The following is a 20,715-nucleotide window of genomic DNA, read 5'->3' as shown; positions in this document are numbered from 1 at the left end:
AAATGTATTGTAATGTGCGGCCAGCCTCACTGATGTGGTCGAGGGACCCGGCGCAGAATTTGCCATAGAAGTTCTTGGCTCCCAGGGCCCGGAGGTCGTGGATGGTGTAGGGCCAGAGGTGGAGCACGTTGTTCCTGGAGAAGGTGTCCCTCTTCTCGATCACCACCACCTTGCAGCCCAGCAGTGCCAGCTCGATGGCGGTCCGCAGACCGCACGGCCCACCGCCCACGATCAGACACTTGGGGACCAAGAGGCAGGGGGGGGGGGGGGGGGGGTCAGAGAGGAGGTAGCAGGGTGGGTTGACACGTATGGCACAAAGAAAGACACAGCAATAATAGCTAATACTTCTTAAAGACCCTCACTTTTCCAATCCATTGACACTCGCTGTTTTTTTGCATACTATGACATTAAGGCAACAATGTGTGTAAACAGTGTGTATTAGTATATTTGTAAAGTGTCTTTTGCCTTCATTTATTCATTGAAGGATTGTTGACACAGACATTTGTGTGTGTGGGTTTTGCATCAGGGAGTATTGGATGATAAGGGTAATTAGAATGTGAATAAACAAAACTGAAGTCCAGCTTTTCACCGACCTGAGAGACCAATCTAAAACTGCCAACCTCTATTTTGTTTTACTGATACAATAAACTGCTAGAGCTGCTGCCCCCGGACCTGAACCCGGATTGAAGATGAGGATACAATAAACTAGAGAATAAGAGAGGGAACGACAGAGTGGTTGAGGGAAGGGGAGAGAAAAATAAGGACGAGGAATTGTGGGGAGGAAGCTGGAAGTCTTGTCAGGAATGTCTGCAGTTGAGACCCACCCTGCCGATGGCCCGGCTCCAATTCCAAACTTTTCCCAGTCAGAGTTCCCTTGAGGAGTGCAAACTTTTCGCTTTAAGAAGAGACGCAATAAGAGGAATACATCCAATACGTCATGTGTATTTATCTGTTCCAATAATGCAGTGTTTCTGAGTCTTTCTGAGTCTCAGATAATGACTGGGCTGGTCTTAAGAAGGAACTCCCTACTTTGGTCTCCTTATCAGTAGGGTACAAGCCTCTGGCCTTCCTCTTGGGGGGGTTCTTACAACTTATCTATCTTGACGAGATGTCATTCTTCTACCACACCAAACATCCTGACCACAAATGCCTCTCCAAACCATTAGAAATGAAGTGCTGTGCTACTTTGGCAAATCAGGATTACGTCCAAAAGAGAGATCAGAAACAACAAACCAAAACCACCCTGGTCATCAGTACATGGATAACATTTGTTTTTGCTGTCACAGGCAAAGCAATTAAATGTAGGCCTTTCCCAAATGTCAGTTTGACAAACTCTGGATAATGGTGCTGTACGTGTGAACGCAAATGTCAGAAACCGCCCCTCTGGAGTTGAACCTACCAGGCCCTTAGCGTAAAAATCAGAAGAATCCGAGAGGGGGAGAATGTGGATGTTGCTGATGTGTTGATGACGCTTTTATCATGCGACTGACGTGGAATGGGAGTGAATCTGCTTTGAACTATTTTCTTCTTGCCTGTAGCCACTTCCAGCTTCTTCAGCTTTCTATTAATATTGTGGATACATCTAAATAAATGCAGTGTTGACATCACCAAAAAAGAGTAAGAATTACAGAGTTGGTAGCCATCTCCGATGTGTTGTAAACAAAACACTGCTGCATATTTTTTGTGTCACATCCTGCCTCCTACACCCTCTACCCAGGTCCCTCCTATCGCCTTAAGCACACAGTACACTGAGTATTTCCAACATAGGTGAAGACGTCTGATGCGGCTTATTTCCTGTTGTGTGTTGCATGTGTGAAAGGGCAAGGGCAAATCCGGACCAGATTCACCAGTGTTAAGCCGGAGTTCATGTGTGAAAGCCATAATTGGCATTGTAAGGCCAGACAGTTTACATTCAAATTATATGATTTTGGAATTGCCTTCTATAGGCGCCACAATGTTTTGTATATTTTTGGAACCAGCTGCGGAAAAGAAAAATACAATATTGAGACAATTTTTTCATGGACTTAGAATGGGGATGGGGGTTTCGGTATCCAACCACAACAAACCATTTATAAGCTATGAAAGAAACTAAACTCTCGTCGCTTCCGCCAGGGCTTAACAAACAGTAGAAGCAAAAGGGACCCAGACTCACATAGACACCATTTATCTTATGGTGTTAAAAGGGTCTTCCTTACCTTGGTGCCTTGGCAGGCTTCACCGTGGTTATAAACCTTCTGTCCGGCCCTCTTGTCAAGTTTGGTCCACAGGCTTTTGACCTTCCAGGAGCTGATGGCTGCCTTCAAGCGGCTGTAGAAATGTGTGTAGTCCAGCGGGTCCAGATCCATCTGCCTGCAGAGGATGCTAAATGCCTGCAGTGTCCCCTTGCAGGTGGTCGCTTGGACAAATGTCTCAAACAGCTGGCCGGCCTGCGCCGTACGTTCGTCCTCCGTCTCGCCCATCCTCCCAGGGAGGTGAGGGGCCTCTCCTCAGTCCTCACTTTGGTTGCCTCTTTTTCGTGAGTCTTACTTACTGTCTCCTTCACCTCACTCCTAGTTCGGAGTATCAACCGAGAGTGTGGCTTAACCTGCTTCTGGATTTCATGGCCTTTTGATTCTTTGAAAAGAAAGGGGGAAAAGAAGGCTTTAGAAATAGAGTGGAAGTCACCATAGAATAGCATTCATTGCTTGTATTTGGTTTTATACAGGCGATACCCAAGTGAGTAAATTACACCCCATAGCAAACAAAATAAAATCCCACTAATAGCCAAAGGGACTTTGTAACCATTGTGCTATAAAACAGTCATCCCCAGTCAGTTCAAGGAAACACGTGGTTAATTTTTCACTCCACATACCCTTCCAGCATGCTTCAACAATGTTGTGGAAAACTCTGAAATCGTATCAAGGGGAGGTCGCATTCCATATGAGAGGAATGCACGCAACACACACTGGAAATAAACCGCTGAGGTCGCCCTGGTTGGCGTCCAGAGTGCCCTGTCCAGTGTTCTATATGTAGGACCCATGGGCACACAGGGTCTACTGGTTATGCGACAAATATGGACCTTATCAGCCATTATCTCTGCACAGGCATGTTGCTTAGTATCCAGCACAAATACTGTTAACAATAAGGACCATATAATGTTGGGTTCAAATGTTCATTGGCTGGACATATCTTGTTCTCCAGAAAAGAGTTGCTCTGGCTTCACTGAATGCCTGATATGATAATAAACAAGCTGCACAAATGGAAGGATTTCAGCAGAATGGTCACATGTGGGAAGGAACATGTAATGCCGCCCTGTGGGTACATGCATTAGCTTAAAACTCACACTATCAGCATTCCCATGGATCACTTCCAGTAGGCACACAGATACCCAAACACAATTAGATGAAGTTCATGTCCTTCAATAACTGTTATGATAACTGATGATATGATAACCTGATCTCCCACTGAGCAGGAATTAAAGCATAGATGCACTCTGAAAACACAACACTTAACAATAACTGTTGAAAAGCACTGAATAGAAGAAAGAATTAGACCTTAATGTGAGCTGCTTCCCAGTGTGTGGGATTTAATTTTTAGGTAATAGTGCTGCGCTTAGAGTACACAGAACCATCAGCTACAGTGAATCATTGCATTTACATTATTACCAATGTCTCTACAGTGTGCAACTCAACTGACTGCTCCATCATTCTGTTTCAGGCGCAATCTGCATCAAGTTCAAGAGTGGCCCATGGGGGGGATCAGATCTCAGCCAACTAACATAGCTTGGCAGCAAACACTAACCTCTCAATTTCTACACCCACACTTACTGCAAACCACGCACACCCGTGCACACTATTTGAAGTCTGTCTCAGTCTTCTTGCATAGTTTCCAAACTCTTACAGTTATCTTGAAGACATATAGAGGCTAGGTTAGTAGTAAACAATAGGTCTTTTGTCCAGGAAAAATAACAAATTAATGTTAATGAACTTGGGAGTACCTAAAACACGATTTTTGTCTGAACAAGGTAACAAAGTAAGAAAATGTCTTTCAATACTCTTCCCATGGACTCCAAGATTCAATATTTCCAAGCTAGCCTATATAGCACTGCATGCATACTTTCTTCCCTGGGATTTGGTACAAAATTCAGAAGACCTCATGATCCACCCCCTAACCCATTGAAATTGGTTATGCGGTTGGGCAAATTTCTTTACTTGTACGGTAGAGTAACTAAATATACTATGTCTTATATATTTCACATACTTCACTCTGCAGGAGTTAAATATAAACCAAATACAGGCCTAACCAAGTATTCAGTGTACACATCCTATGAAAGTCACTATCTATATGCTGCAGCAACATCATATGTCAGTCATTTATAACCACAACAGAACCCCAAACAGTGATGTGAAAAATATTACTTTTTCTTGATCTTAATTAGATAGATAGATAGATAGATAGATAGATAGATAGATAGATAGATAGATAGATAGATAGATAGATAGATAGATAGATAGATAGATAGATAGATAGATAGATAGATAGATAGATAGATACTTTATTAATCCCGGGGGAAATTCAAGTATCCAGTAGCAGCCGAAAACATACATAAAAACAGTGCAGATCGATTTGCAAAAATAGAGATATAAATAAATAAATAAATAAATAAATAAATAAATAAATAAATAAATAAAATGTCCATTGTTGTTATCTATTGTCCTCCCTGCCTTTACTGGGAGCTGTTGTACAGTCTGATGGCCAGGGGGACGAAAGAGTTTTTTAATCTATTGGAGCTGGACTGGGACAGCAGTCGGCCACTGAAATCACTCCTCTGCCTGTTATTATAATGTTAATTATATATCTTTATAAAAGGTCATCGGCAAGGTACAGAGGCCCGGCCCCAGGAGAGGGGAAAACGGTGCAATGCCCCCTCAGCTAAATATTTTACTCCCCAAGTTTGATATTAATTAGGGATGCACTGATGCATCGGACGAACATCGGTAACGGCCGATATTCGCGTTGTTGACTGCCATCGGCGTATCGGAAAATATGACATTCACCGATGGCAGTGGCCGATGTTTACATGTTTAATGCTTCCTCCTCTTGAAACGTCACTGGAACATGTCTTACAAACTGCATAGCGCTGATCTTTCTCCGAGACGAAATACTCCCACACGACCGACATTTTCTTTCACTTTTATTTGTAAACAAACCACACATGCACGCTGTCGTATCACTCCGCAAGCGTCCTCGGTTGCTAAGCGACGTCAAGGTCTTCTGCGGACTATTTCTCAGCTGATCGACACTACGAATGCTGGTAACAAATGAATTGTAAAAAGACACACCGTGTGAAGCTATTTTTTTGGCCATTGTTTCCATATGCTAATGACCGTCATGCAGGCTGTGTTCAGTAAAAGAAATAAAGATCTGTTTTCGGCGCATGTAGGCCTATCTGCCTAAGCCCAGGTTGAAATAATTTTGATGTTGAATGTTGATGGAGCAGTTGTTGAAATATACAGATTGATTCCATACAAATCATAAAACCCTCTCCCTGTGTCATTGTGTGTGCGTGTATACGAGGTGCTTGTCTGCATGCGTTTGTGGGTTTGTTTCCCTGATACAAAAGGGGAAATAAATAACACCAAAAAAAACAAACATTGGTATCGGCATCGGCTAAATTGTTATTTTAAACATCGGTATCGGTATCGGCCAAGAATTTCACAATCGGTGCATCCCTAGTATCCATATTTCCTATCACACTATCTCAAAAAAGGTAGGCTGCACCGAGTTGGTCCTGCATACAAAATATGGAACTTGCAAAGAGTGCACCGTATTGTAATGGATTTACTGTATAGGGTGTGTCTAACTCATGAGAAGAAACTAGTTCTGGGGAGTTAGTGATGGGTTGACAAGAATGAAACGATAAAGGAGGAGGTTTGTAGGTCAGCCTGAGGGAAAGGCAGAGTCTTTGTATACCCAAAAAGGTAATTCTGTGGTATTGTACCACAAGGGTACGGACGTCAGCTAACCTAACACCAGTACACAGTTGTGTTATGAAAATACAAAAGGCAAGGCATATGATAAGGTTTTTTAAGTCATAACATATAATAAATGCAGTAAGATCAACCAAAAAAATAATAAAAATAAAAAGGTAGAGGTCAGACAGATGTGCTTTGATTAATAATTTAGTTTGATGAGGGCAATGGTCATTAATATTCTCTTGCATGTTATGTGTGGTTGTAATCTGTTTAATCAGTCTAGAGCAGTCTAGTTCCTGATTATATGCCAGAAGTTTCTTTCTGGACCGTAACCAAAAATATCTCCGTACCAGTATAGATATAGTTATATAACTTTGGACTGCAGATAATGGTCGCAACAATAAGATAACCTTCCAATAAACATATGCACTGTCAAATGTTTCCGCAGAAACTGTTTAAGACTAAAGAGTCATCCGAACATATAACAATTAGGCAAATTTATTTGAATAATAAAACGTACAATAACATACAACAAACATACATTAGTCGGAGGCCTCACATTAATACGAGGCCTCAGATGGAGGTGTCCGGCGTCGTCGCAAGGAGAAGTGAAATGCATTGGCAAGCACTTCTTATACAGTGGCAAAGTCATCAGAAAGGCTCAGAAAAGAGAACAGCTCTGCTCCCCAATAAAACGTTGCATTGGTTTACAAGATGGCGATCAACAATTGATGAAAATCCTCATGAAATGTGATGGACAGATCCATATGTTGTTTCCTTTTCATCATCTAAGCTTTGTCCCCCATTCCTTGCACTGTCTAGCCGCCCTACCTGTTCCCAGTGTGTATCCACAGGTTCACGGTAGCGTTTTGAATACATGCTTCGCGTTGTGCCGGCGAAATGCACATCGCTTGGACCCCTGGATAACTGCTTGCAGTTCTAGTTTGATTTGATCATTGACAATTACAATGTGTGGAGACGTAGTGCCTTATCTTATCAGTTGGTGACCTTGATCTCCGACAACCCAAAGGGCCTCCTGGCAAAGGAACACTCAACAAATGGCAGTTAGAAAACTGAATGGAAAATATAATTTTCCCATTACAGTCTCTGATGTTAAACAACATCAGCGGTTGCTTTTCAAGTTATCAAGTTGACTAAAGAATGCAAAGCAATACAGGTTATCGGACCTGATGTCTCTGAAATAGCAAAAGATAATTATCCCATTACACTCTCTGATGTTAAACAACATCAGCGGTTGCTTTTCAAGTTATCAAGTTGACTAAAGAATGCAAAGCAATACAGGTTATCGGACCTGATGTCTCTGAAATAGCAAAAGATAATTTTCCAATGATTTACTGTAGTCATCTGTCAAGCAGTATGCCCTGTGTACAGCACTGTATCTTAAGTTGTTGTGAGACACCTAATTTTCATTCGACACTTTAAAGGTTGAACACGTTTTTAACAGAGACTAAAGCCAGGCATGCTGTTATTCTTTATATATGTCCCGGTATCGACAGTAAAACATGAACTGGGTATTAAATTAAGCCTTGAAAAATGCTGACTATTTCGTCTAAATCATTTTGGGGTCTATTTGACCCCAGCATTTCTGCTTCAAAGAACCAAACAGTGTCACAGGATAAATGTAACTTAGGAACAATAGCTGGAAGACATTAATGTTCATACTCAAAGATATACATCTAACATTAGCCAGCCACTGTCCCTATGGTGAAGCAGGCTGTTTAATTGTGAGGTGCCAAGAAACAGGCAACACTCTCTTTATTTGTCTAGATTAAAGATGAAATGTTTGCCAGAATTTGTAAATGGGCTAGAATTGGTTAAACAAAGCTGAATAACAATTCATAAATAGCCTTAAGCTGATGTAGTTCACATGTTTGCAGTCCTTACAAGATCTGTTCAACCATTAAATGCACAATATCTTTTCAGCCCTGCAAGAACACACTAACATGCAAATATTGATATATTCTTTTGAGAGTATGCCTACGAGAAACTAATTTTATGTCAACACTACAGGGAATAGAAACTGTACTCGGCGATGAAACAGCAACTTCCTCATCGGAAACGCACACCTGCTTAGATAATTAGCATGAGATGCAAATATTAGAGTACATACAAATCTTCCAGAGGAGTACAATTCAAATCAATTTAAAACGGAAAGATTATAGTGAATAGTTTCTGATTAGTTATGTTCAAATCCATAGAAAATGTCCGTTAATTGTAATGAAGTGATTATCAAACCCCCTCTGTACAAAGATTTCACTTGGTTAAAACCAAGAACTAAAAGGGAAAACAAGCTACATACTAGGAGCTACAAACAGACATGTGATATTAAGATTATTTAAAACAGATTTTGTGTTTGCCGTGGCCAGATGCAGAGACAATTTTTCCCAAATGAAGGCCATTTATGACCTGAAATAAACAAAACTCCCATGGCAGTCACAATACATTATGATTATCGTTTTGTCTTCAGTTGATACAAAGTCAGATATAGTTAGCACAGGATAGCACATGAAATGATAAATAAAATAACCACACCACACCAGTGTCAGGCTTGCATGGGTAAAGACAATAGCCAAGTAGGGCTAGAGACAATATGATTAAACAGGAGAGGATTCTTCTCTCCAATGTGACCAATAACCGATAACATCCAATTCATAATCCGGTAAACCTATTAAGAATAAGCAAAGCTACAGGCCAGCTTTGGCCAGAGAGTTTACTCATGGCTGCAATGCATCAAGCGCTCCATTGGTTCTGGAGTAGATCTGGTGAATCTTAAGTGTTACCCGATACTGCATACTCCATATCTTTGCTAGAACAATCCACAGCTTGGTTAAACAGGACCTTTAAGCAGAACAAGCCCAGAGGAAGTTTAACTGTCTGGTACCGTTGCTGAAACTTAATGTATTGCTGAGAATATATTAGAAAGCTTGATGTAAACCAAACTGGTTTAGAGTGTTGCTTGTGGGCTTAGCCACCATTCCTAATCCTTATAGTATTAACACAGTGTAGCAAAGAAGTTTGGAGCTGGCTTTAGCCTTTTAGGCTAGTTAATGGTGTTGGTTCATGAAAACAAAGTAATCAGGTTTCTCCTTTGTAATGGCCAAAATGTTTGCATAGAGAGTCAAGTTACAATAAGAAGTAGTCCAATACATATTTTGTTGATAATTCCTGATAATTCCCCATAGACCTTGTAGTTGGTATGTAAAGATAAATGGTCAGTAATGATGATGGCACCATTAGATAAAGAGAATAGAGAAAATTGGCTGTTTCCATTGTTGCAAGTCCATCCACACCCACACAAGGACTTAAAAAAGTACACAAAAGTCTGTGGGCTTGGTTTAGATTTAACTTAACAACCTCTACATTATTGGATGGGATTTGAGTCATGCGTCTTCAGGATTTTAAAGACAAACAGGCGGCTTAAATTGGTATATGCTGTAAAACACTGAATATTGCAACAATGTTTCCCAATGTATTGTGGACAGGTTCAGGCAGAGCATTTAATTTGCTACCACATGTGGTGGTTAACAGTGGGGACATGCTGAAGCTTAAAGTGGGGACACTGGCCTCCCTAGTGTATTTCTGTCTTCCCCCCTCCGTCATACGTTCTATGTTTCTATCTTGCTGTCCCTGACTCCCACTCTCTCACCCCCTTATAAGTCTGCCAGTTATTCCAGGAAGTGGCAGCTTGTGTGACGTTGTTGCCGATGAGGAATACTTTCATTTTAAATATCTCCATATTTGTAAATAGAAACAAAGATATCAAAGTCAGCAGGATAATAGTAAATTATTGTCAGCATACATATTCCGCTTCCATCTGAATATAGTTAAATGCCTAAAAGTTTCCATCTTATAGGGCTTCTGTGTCAGTTTAATTAAACGCGGTTAAGCCCTTCTTGCAGATCAATAAGGTAAACGTTTATAATTAAACTCAAACCTTACACTACAACAAACGACAATTAAGAAGCATTGGGCCTTATGCATGGATTTTAGAAACCACCTGCTAGACACCATGCCTCCGAATAAGATGACCATTGGCAACATCATGTAATCAGAAGCTCATATGCATTACATGCTGCCTCTGTGTGATGGGGAAAACTTTGACTGTACGCATTACTTTCAATGTTGTGGGCCCATTCCAATTCAAATTATGGGACATTCATATTAAGCAAAACATGGGAAATGTAACCTACATTTGACCCAATTAAACCAGTATCCCTTAAGTAAGCGGTATAGGCTATCGCTTAGAAATATTTATTTTGGACATGCCTCCTCCACCTTAAGCTTCACTGAGGGTAACTTTAACCAACCATTGCACTAAAACACTGACGTTATATAGACGTTGTCGTTAAGTAACTTTGCTAAATAATTAAACAACCCATGTAGCCTTAATAATACTACGATTCTACAATAATGCCAACAAACGGCCAACCACAGAGAGGCAGCCCAGTTGTTTCCATCAAATCCACGATGCATAAGTACTCGTCAATTTGGCTTGTAAGAATCAAAGCGAAAGCTTCGTAATATTAATCGAATGGCCGCACATTCACAAATATGAGTCAAATCCACCTCCAGTCTACTTACACATAAGTGTCAATTTTGTAATCCTCAAAATGATAGCTCTCGGGTTGAAGACAGCGTTGTTGTCTTTAGGAACATATTGAGTCGGTTTGTACTGATAAAAGCCGGTGGATATCCCGGTGTTGGCCGCTCCTGACAGCTCACATGACGGTCACTTGGACCCCTTCAAGTGCGACTATAACCACACCGGAGCGCCGCTGGAAGGCGGTGCTACCTAGATTACTCCAACGACATCCAATGAGATACATTTAGGAATATCAATGTAAAACGCGACTCATTGTTTCAATGGGTGGGCGTCGATGGGGAAATCATTGTAGGGGACAAGGACGGGAACAAGCTGGACAACATGATGCACAGGAAAATACCTGTGGATGGAATTTTCGTAATGAACCGACCACCTGTGGCTCCCACTTAAATAGTTTAAAAAATGTTGCTTATATAGGCCTAAACCTAATCGTAGCCTAAATGTATAGGCTAAATTAATAGTCTGCTAATTTCTGTCTCTGTGTAGACCTATGTACTATTTTCTCTGTCGTTCAGTTCATTCCTCTTTCTGTCTCACGTTTCACGGTAGTCCACTTACTGCTCCGCGGCAGCTGTCCACTGGGAGCCACGGCCGTGCCTGGTATCAACTTCAACGATGCATAGTAAACGTCAACAAGTGACTCCAAACCTGCTTCGACCATTTAACTATCGTGTCCTGCGCTGGGAGTTACGTGCGTGCGAACCATCCAGTTCGTAGCATCAACAGAAAACATAAATATAAATGTTCAAAAGCTACGTGGGTGGTCCAGACGCATGTACAAAAATGTATATTTTGCCTATGAATGTGTGGGTTATGAACGTCTTAGCCACGCGGTTGTCTGAAATAAATAGCCTAAGTGAACGACACCATCTAGTGGTAATGATATGCAATCACATTTTCTTTTTTTTTATTATAACTAGACAGACTGACGCTGGAAAATAGAATTGGACAGTTTCTTTCGATTAAATAATGTAGTCCTAAGTAATTACCAATACTTTAGTCGGCTATTTAAGTTCACAAACTATACATTATTTCCTAGAAAACCAAGGTACTTTCATTCCTTTGTCAAGCTATTCATCTTGAAAGTTTCTGGTTTAACTTTGATTTCCCCCTTCTCTTCCCCCCAGACATTTCCAAATAAAAAACGTTGTTCAGCTGTGTCCGGCTGTGAGCTCTGCGTCATGCGCCAGGCAGCTCTCTACCCACGGCGCTCTTTCTTTATCCTGCTCTAGTACGAAACACAACGTCCCGCTGCTGTTTGGAAGATGCAGTCGGTCGTGTTGCTTCTGAATTTGGGCTTTTCTTTGCTTGTGGCTGGAGGAAGCGTCGAGGATGCCGTGGAGCGTGGACCAGTGAGTCTGAATGACATGTTTCGAGAGGTGGAGATGCTGATGGAGGACACACAACAGATGTTGGAGGAGGCTGTAGATCAGGTCAGAGATATTTTTACTTAAAAATGTATTGACTTTTACACAATTAGATTATAGACTGTGACAAAACACACGTGTTTAGACTTAATTTCCTCCATAGCTGAACTTCATTTGTTTTAAACACATGCAAACCCTCAGATATCTACGGAGAGTGCCAAATCATCCCCTATCGTCACTGGCTCTACCGGTACCTTTCACAACTACACTTTTACAAACGACAAGGTACGTAGGACTATATAAATCCATAATAAAATATATGATCTTATTAAAAAGTGGGCATAAACATAAGTTGGCACAAAATAAGTTGTAGAGATGCTTAGGTCTTCTGAAGTTTCTTATGTTCATCCAACAATGATGATAGGCCTATATGGTCGTGTAGTGCATAACTATCATATGAAACAAACAAAAAAATAGCCTAATACCTAGAAGAAAAGGGATACAGCAATAACTTGTTGCTTTTCGCCATCTTCGCTGACATATTATTCGTCACCGGCACCATCACAATGTCGTTTAGACCTACTACTACTCTAAACTATATGATTGCAGCAATCAAATAATTGTAACGCATGAAAAGGTTACGTAATTTCTTTCAAATTGTCAATAAATTCACTATAGACAAGACACAGAACACTCTGTCAATCCATACTTAACATGTAAATGTGTAGTGTACCATGCTTTATACCACACATTTGAAGGTAATTATATCTGTAAATGTTTACTTTCATATACGTTCCATGTATTTTTTTATAATCTTTTATCTTTTATTTTTTAAATAAATATTAAGTTAAATAATTACTAATTTGTCTTCTGTAGGAAAGTAATTAATGGCACAAGAGAGTCTCACCTTTCACATGCCCATGTGGAGATCTCCAGCCAGTGGAACAATGTCGATCATGTGAGTTTTAATGAACAGTCTGTCTTTTCAGTCTCAGTCAAAGCCCTGTGTAATGATCTGTGTTGCTCTTCAGCTCATTTAGTAGCTGCACTTTTAACACAGAGAATGAAACGCATTTGTTTACTGTAATATTACTTCAGGCATCAAGCTTTTAAGTGACATTTTTGGCCAAGGAAAATTGTAAACAGTAATAACACATATTGTATAATGTAATATACAACATTAGCAGTTGTTTGAGAATCTACACGCATATGTCAATCTAAAAGCCTGACTCCAAAATAACCATAGCCACTGTTTGTGTATCATATGAAAACAAATATCCAACTGCCCTAGTTTCAGAGCCAATGTATCCCTTCCATTCCATTTTTTTCAATGGATAATCAGGCCTACTTATGATGTAAACTGCTAAAGCTGTTTTGTCAAACAAGAGGCTAGCAGAGTTAATCCTTTCAGTTATATTTCAGTTACATTTCCATTGGCAATACTTCCATTGGATGCTTTCCTGTCTAATGCTACACTTAACTCAATGACAATTTAATAAAGTCCTAATACAGCAGTTCACGTTGTCCTTGGCTTGAGGATACTGATATTAAGAGCTGGAAGTACTTTCTGTGGCTTTATTTAACCCAAGGAACGTCTTACAAGGGTGAGATCATCCTGAACAGTCAGACCAACCTTATACTTATCATAGTATATGGAACCAAGACAAGACCAGAATGGCTTTAGGTCATTCTTTTTCCATGCTGCATGTGTTGCTATTCCAACGTTTTTACAGCACTGTTAATACCATGTTCTTTCCTGGCAGTCTTGCAAAGTGTAGCTTCATTAATAGAGCAGGCTCTTGCTAATAAAACCAACCCAGGGATGAGACGGAACAGGCATGATGACTAGATGGGAAAGTCTGTAGAAAAGGACCTAAATCAGTTGGTCATATCTTGAGGCCTGTAGTGGTTGACTTAATTTGAAATGATCCATAACATTTTTCATTCTTTATACTGGCAAGGAAATTATGTTTTTGGAGGCAGGTAGAACGCTATTTTCCCCTATGAAGTGAGGAGGATGGAATTTAAACAATGACTACTGATCTTGGGTGATTAATAGCAGCTGCTGTCTTATAAAGTTGACTAACCGAGGCAGAGGGGTTTCCGTTGCCTACAAGTCCTGCAGTGTTTTGTGTTTAGCCCAATGATGTGTTATCTTGACATCAGAAAAATTAGCATCAGAACCGGTGTGTGGGTTTTTTTGTATTTTGAAATAGTACTAGATATTCAATTATTTATATCAAAGATTAAAAAAGCTGAAAAACGAGAGGCACTGCCTGCAATTCAGTAGACTAGTGAAATATGACTTATGTGTGGGCTTAAGGCAGTTGAAATTACTAACAGGATGAAATGAACACTCTGACTAGAAGTGGGGAGATTTTATTGGAGACCACTGCCTTGTGTTCAGCTATGTGAAGGAGAGGTTGGGACTGAGAAAATGAGTTTGTGAGACAATGAGAAAAAGAGGAAAATCAAAGGAGACAATTTAGTTCTCAAATGTCTCCTTTCTAGACTAGACAGTCCAACGAGAAGAGCCTGCGGGTGTGTGTGGTGGTGGGGGTGGGGAGGTGTTTATATAACTTTTTATCCAAGTTTATGTGCATGGGTTTTTTTATCCCTCGGTCCTTTTAAGACTGCCATGGAAACACACATCCCTTAGTCTACTCACCAGGGAACTAATTATGTAATAAGCCATAGAGTTCAGGAGATTGCTTGGCTGGCTGTGGTAAGCAGTATGATGGACTTTACACATACTGTACATCTCAATCTTGCTTCCTAAGCTTTGATTCGGTTAAGGGACTGAGGGAATTCAGTGGCCTACTCCCAGGAGACAGAGGAGATATAATTCTACGCATGCACAAGCCTGGTTGTGGCTGGAAGTACTTTCATAGACCGAAATTCGGACGGTTGTTTACAACTCATCGGTTCAGTAATCCTGTAATACACCGTCCAGACTATAAGTAATTAAAAAAATATATTTAATGGATTTATACACTTCATATTTCTGTATTCAAATCCAATATTTGGCTTTACAAGTAATGTATTAAAAAAATGTTTTATTGATTTGCTATTTAGTTCTGGGGCCGTATTCACAAAGCATTTTATCTTACCACTAGGAGTGCTCCTAACTCGCGCTAAAACATTTTACGTAGGAGTTTTTTCTTAAAAGTTATTCACAAAGCCGCTGAGACCTACTCTTACTAAGGATAAATCACAAAGAGTGAACTAAGAGTGACGCGCCGTTGCTATGGATTACGTCAATTCTCGTGCACGAGTTTAGAAGCGGTCAGTTCGGTGATTGGTTGTTCAGACGAGCCCACTGAATCACCGAAAAACAAGGAACTAGGCTAGAAATGAATTCCTATTAAGTAGTTATAGTGCAGTTAGCAGAATACACGCATGATGACAATTTTGTGCAGACCACGATAATGACGTTGTAGCCTGCACGTTCAAGAGAGAGAGAAAGCAAACAATAAAAATACGTAAAATCTAAAAGAAAATAAAGGTTACAAACTACCCAAGTGTTGACTGATTTGTGCCAAAGTGTTTACCTAAAATGTGTTTTCAAAGTGATCCCTAAATGCCTGTCCACTCGGTTCCACACGGCCAAATTCCTTGTAATGTTGATCGCCATCATCATCATCATCATCATCGTCTGGCTGTGGAATGTTCCTCCGCTTGCAGAGGTTGTGTAGAATGGCACATACAGTGATTACTGTGCTTGCCCTCTCTGGGGTGAGGCGTATTTCGCCGTGGAGGACATGAAACCGACGTTTCATCTGCCCAATTCCTCTCTCCACAACATTTCGTGTATGTTTGTGTGCTCTAGCAAAGAGCCAATACGATGTGTTTTACGCATAGGACTAAGCGTAATCTGCGTAATCACTTACATGTTACACTTTAACTGTGCTCCCGGTTGTGGATTGAGGTAGGGTGTCTAGAGCCACGTCTTGCATGGATAGTCACTGTCACCCAGCAAGTGACACCCAACTGGTACATCTCAAAAAGCTGCCTCAGACCGCTCACCATTAAAATGCGCGAATCATGGGTAGCTGAAGATCCAGGCCACTTTGCAACAACATCCAGTAGGCTATGTTAAAATTTGCATCAAAAACAACCTGCGTGTTGATGGAATGCACTTTCTTCCTATTGACGAACACGTCCTCGTCTTTTGATGGCGCAATTATTTTTATTTTTTATAAGTTATGTATATATTTTTATAATTTATAATTTTTATAACATTTTATTTCGGGACTAATCGGATTATTCCTGTTAGTCGGGGATGTTATTGCATCGCGCATTAACTCCACAATAAGTTGAATACCCTAACATTTCATCTCGCAGGCATTTTAAGATTCTTTGTGAATAGGTCTTACTGAGTTAGGAGTCCTCTTGAGGACTTTTAAGCTCTCCTAGACTTAGGTGCTACTTTTAGTCCTAAAATACTTTGTGAATTGCTCTTAGTGAAAAAAGTTAGGAGTCCTAAATTTAAGAGTGACACGCCCATTATTTTTAGGAGTTACTCCTAAATTCGCCAGTTAGGACCTACTTTTAGCCCTAAGATCCTTTGTGAATACGGCCCCATCTAATTAACAATGAATGATTAAATATAAAAACTTCATTTAAATATGGTTCAATATATTTCCTATTTGCAACCAGTTTGCACCTTAATGCAAGATTATTATTGCAAATGATTAGAGGTAGATAAGGTCAAGAAACAAGGAAAGACACACAAGGAAGTTGAAATAACCTGCTCTGTGACCCGCTCTTAGCCAACTGTCATTTTGGACTTCACATGCATTGTGTGTTTTAGTTAATTTAGTTTTTGTTGTTTAGAATATGATGGCCTAAGGTTGTATCATCGTTCTCTCCAGGAGTGCATGATAGATGAAGACTGTGGCGACACGAGATACTGCTTCTATGAGATTGAAAAGTCCAAGTGTCTGCCATGCATCCCGACTGATATGGTGAGTATATGGTGTGCAGCATTTTAAAATGAGTGAGATTGGTATTTATCCAGTGGATATAGGAAACATAATACTGTGTGTGGTGTGTGTGTGTGTGTGTGTGTGTGTGTGTGGTGTGTGTGTGTGTGTGGTGTGTTGTGTGTGTGTGTGTGTGTGTGTGTGTGTGTTGTGTTGTGTGTGTTGGTGTGTGTGTTGTGTGTGTGTGTGTGTTGTGTGTGTGTGTGTGTGTGTGTGTGTGTCTGTGTGTCTGTGTCTGTGTGTGTTGTGTGTGTTTGTTTGTATGTGCGCCCTCAGCCCTGCACTAAAGATGAGGAGTGCTGCTCAGATCAGATGTGTGTATGGGTCAATGTACAGAGGATGCGACCAGTGGAACAGAGGGAACCATCTGTCAGTCCCAGAGTGACTGCAGGCCAGACCTCTGCTGTGCCTTCCAACGAGGTGACCATGACATGCCGCACACGCCCTAGACTGAATGCTACAGTCACTCTTCATGCACGCCACTCTTCATGCACTGAAGAATTGTATCTTCCACCGGCCATTAAGACTGGCAATCAGTCTTAGATTTGTGTATCTCAGTCATGTTTTAAGTAGTTGTAGTGTATTCATCTTTTGAACCATGGTGTTATTTGTTGTTTGCGAGAACTTTTTTCACATTTGAACACTGAGAACTGTCTGTTGCAAAACCAAAACCTTTCAAGCTTGAACTGAGGAAGTTAAACACATTACAGAGATAAGAAAATCTATACTTTCATGATCGGGGACAATATGGTATGATTCTAAGGTTAACTGAGGGGTTTGCTGGTTTAAAATGCAATGATCTGCGATCTTCAGAATGACCACCACCAAAACGCCAGAAGAAGTCAATTCAATAATGGAATATTTTGAGAAGCCTGTAATTAGCCTATTCCCCCTCTAATTTCCTCATCTCTGCTCCTTCTCTTTCTCTTCTGCATTCTACTACTTGTCCACCCTGTCCCTTCTCCTTCTCTCCCTACCCCTCCTCCCCATCTCTATTTCTCCCTCTCTTTTCCGTCTCCCTCTGCATATCTACCCCTCCCCTCCATCTGTACTTCTCCTCTCATTGTCCCTACTCCTCCTCTCTGTCTCCTGCCTCTTGGTTCTCCCGCCTCTCCACAGAGCTGCTGTTCCCTGTGTGCAACCCCAGGCCAGAGAAAGGCGAGTCCTGTGTGAACCACCCCAACCTGTTGATGGATCTGCTGTCCTGGGACACGGACGGGCCCCGTGACCACTGCCCTGTGCTGGAGAGCTCCAGTGCCAACCTCATGGGTGAGAGCTATGATAGACAGAGAGGGAGTTTAGGTTTCGGTCAGCACAGCAGTGGCCTGGTGAAAAATAAAATAGAACAGAAGAGCAATGAGACGCTTAGTATTTACCCTTTAATACATGGGCCGATTGATTGTGAAAATACAAGAAGCACTTGCAAATAGTGATTGAAGTGTTTATATATAAATATATATATGATCAGTTAGGCAATCGTATCTGCAACAGGAACATTTGGACTAATGGTGGAATGGTCAACATTTGCTTGAACATTTGTATCTCCTATTTGAAATGGCAACCTTTAGTGGTCATAAAGTGTGTTTGTTGATGTGTCCTGTCCACTAATGTTACTATACAATTGTTTCCCCCTCACAGGCGTGGATTTCATTGTGGAGAGTACTACATGTCTTCAAAAATGGAAGATGAGAATGTACCAGGAAGAGGACTTTTTTAAAGTCCTATTAAACTATTCGGTTGAATTACTTCACAATGGTTTGTATCAATTTACAGATGTCACAAATTGTCCATGTAGGGTTGTCAGTTACTGTTTGCACTATGATTATTCACCGGAATACAATATGAAGGATTTTTTTCTCTCAGAAGCCAGAAAGAAAACAACCACAAGTTGAATCTTGATTGGACAGGGCTGCAAAATGCAGCGTTGAACACTAGATGGCAAAGTTGTGTATTTTTTTTGCTTTCCAACCAGTAAAATAGTCGGATAACGGTGTATCCGACTAGACACTATCTCTTCGGTAGTTCATTCAAATTCTGACCATGCAGTGCCAGCAGTACTTTCCTATGGCTAAAGTGGGAAATGTTATGTATTATATAAAATCAAGAAAATACCGAACATTTATTTCGGAATGTCTTTTGAATGTAACTTTTTATTTTATTTTGTAGGCTACTGTTTTAATTACTTGGTCAGACTATGGTGGCCAGTTTTTCTGTAAATTCGTATTAGTCTGGATACGCCTACAGCACAACATATTCAATGTAGCCTATGTATCATTGACAATGTTGGTGTGATAAGAAATGGTCCACTTAGGACTAATAGGCTTACATCGTTTTATATTTACTATTTGGTTATGTTCGTGTTCTATGTATGATTTTTAATAAACGCGGACGAATGGAGTCCTACGTCCTTCTTTAAGTGGCTCTGTCTCTCAAGGATGATGTTTTTTTTTTCCACCATCCACCGCAGATCGGTTGATTAAATTAGTGTAAATTATAGACTTAAGAAACCAGAAAAATATCGATTCAATGAATAAAGGAATGGATAGCGGAAAACATTCAGTTCGGAATACATGTATAAAAAGGCTGGTGGAAGCATAATGATTTGTGATTAACAGTGCAGTATAACATAATAGTAACAGGAATCTGAATCAACGTTATTTGGGGAAGCGGTGCTGACGTCACGCTCGCTAAATGACTCCACCACCCTTCATGTTTCCTGTTCTCGAGACTCGAGCTGACGCTGCTCGCACCACACAGGACACGCGGGTTTCAGTCACACGTTTTTTATCCGGTAAGCAGTTATTTGTCGATATTCTAGGTACGCGTGTGCTTCAACCGATTCTGAAGCATTTTAACTCGTATTCTGAGATCGTATTTGATCTCGGAAAGCAATGTCTTGATATGAATAACCGAGTATAGCTTGGGCTCCATTGCGTGCATTGCACAGAGGCAGTCGTGGAAAGGATGCGCAACAGAGGGAGGGGTTGGTAACGTTAGTCGGGAGGAGCTCCAAACAAACAGGGTAGTTGAAGTCACATCTTTCAATACACCGCGGAAAATACCCACAACTGAGTGGTTACGTTGTCCAAGTGGAAGGACAGAAGGGGTCAAATGTCTTACTGCTGCCATTGAAGGAGCAGTTTAGCACAATAACTAGTGTCGCGTCATAGCACCGTACTAATGGATACCACGACATACTTTTAGCCACCCCTAGCATTTCATCACAAAACAGCTAAGGATCTAGGCTGGTTCACATTCAATCTGTTTCCCCCTGATGATTTCAAGGCTTCTTGGTGAAATCGGTGGACACTCTTGTGATGGCATTCAATGTTTAAGAAAACGAAGCACAATGCCGGGTTGTCATTTTTGTAATGATGTGCGCCAGCTGTGTGTGATTGGCACCACGGGATCCGTTGAATCTACTCTCAATTAGAGCTCTAAATTTTAGTTATTCTACAAATGTCTCTTATTAGACAGTTATGCATTTTCCTTTGGTAAAATCCAGTTAATCGCGCATAACAACGCATTTGTTTTACTAGACAAAGCCAACTGGGTGCCATCATGTAGTTTGATGAATGCGTAGGTTGAGCATTAAATTAAGCTTTATACTTCTGGAGTTTCTTGAAACGTTAAAGAACAATTCGGTTGTCTCTCATCGCCTCACGTGTGGATGTCAAGCCCTTCTCTTAACTGTCCTATCCTAACCTATAAGCCAATGTTTGTTTTGCCTGAAAAGAGCAGCTCTGGCAACTTGCATGTTGTTTGCCAAAATCTTTCATGAATTC

The 20,715-nt window shown here is 40.7% G+C and overlaps 1 protein-coding gene and 1 pseudogene across 4 annotated transcripts in view; one reads left to right on the top strand and one right to left on the bottom strand.

The window, feature by feature from the left end:
• LOC130388885 (F-actin-monooxygenase mical2b-like) overlaps positions 1–11,221 on the bottom strand; it is a 37,923-nt gene extending 26,702 nt beyond the window's left edge. The window contains exons 1-3 of one of the 4 annotated variants that reach the window (XM_056598456.1): positions 10,557–11,221; positions 2,196–2,613; positions 31–238 (exon numbers count right to left, since the gene is read on the bottom strand). In XM_056598456.1, coding sequence (XP_056454431.1) covers positions 31–238; positions 2,196–2,459 — 472 coding nt within the window. In that variant the 5' untranslated portion in view covers positions 2,460–2,613; positions 10,557–11,221. The remainder of the gene's footprint in view (positions 1–30; positions 239–2,195; positions 2,614–10,556) is intronic. The other 3 variants (XM_056598457.1, XM_056598459.1, XM_056598458.1) reach the window with 3 other exon arrangements.
• Positions 11,222–11,723: 502 nt separating this feature from the next.
• Positions 11,724–18,203, top strand: LOC130389176 (dickkopf-related protein 3-like; annotated as a pseudogene).
• The last annotated feature ends 2,512 nt before the right edge of the window (positions 18,204–20,715 follow it).

Source organism: Gadus chalcogrammus, chromosome 9 (genome assembly GCF_026213295.1).
Source record: "Gadus chalcogrammus isolate NIFS_2021 chromosome 9, NIFS_Gcha_1.0, whole genome shotgun sequence".
Taxonomy (NCBI): domain Eukaryota; kingdom Metazoa; phylum Chordata; class Actinopteri; order Gadiformes; family Gadidae; genus Gadus; species Gadus chalcogrammus.
This window is presented reverse-complemented; position numbering and strand designations above follow the sequence as displayed.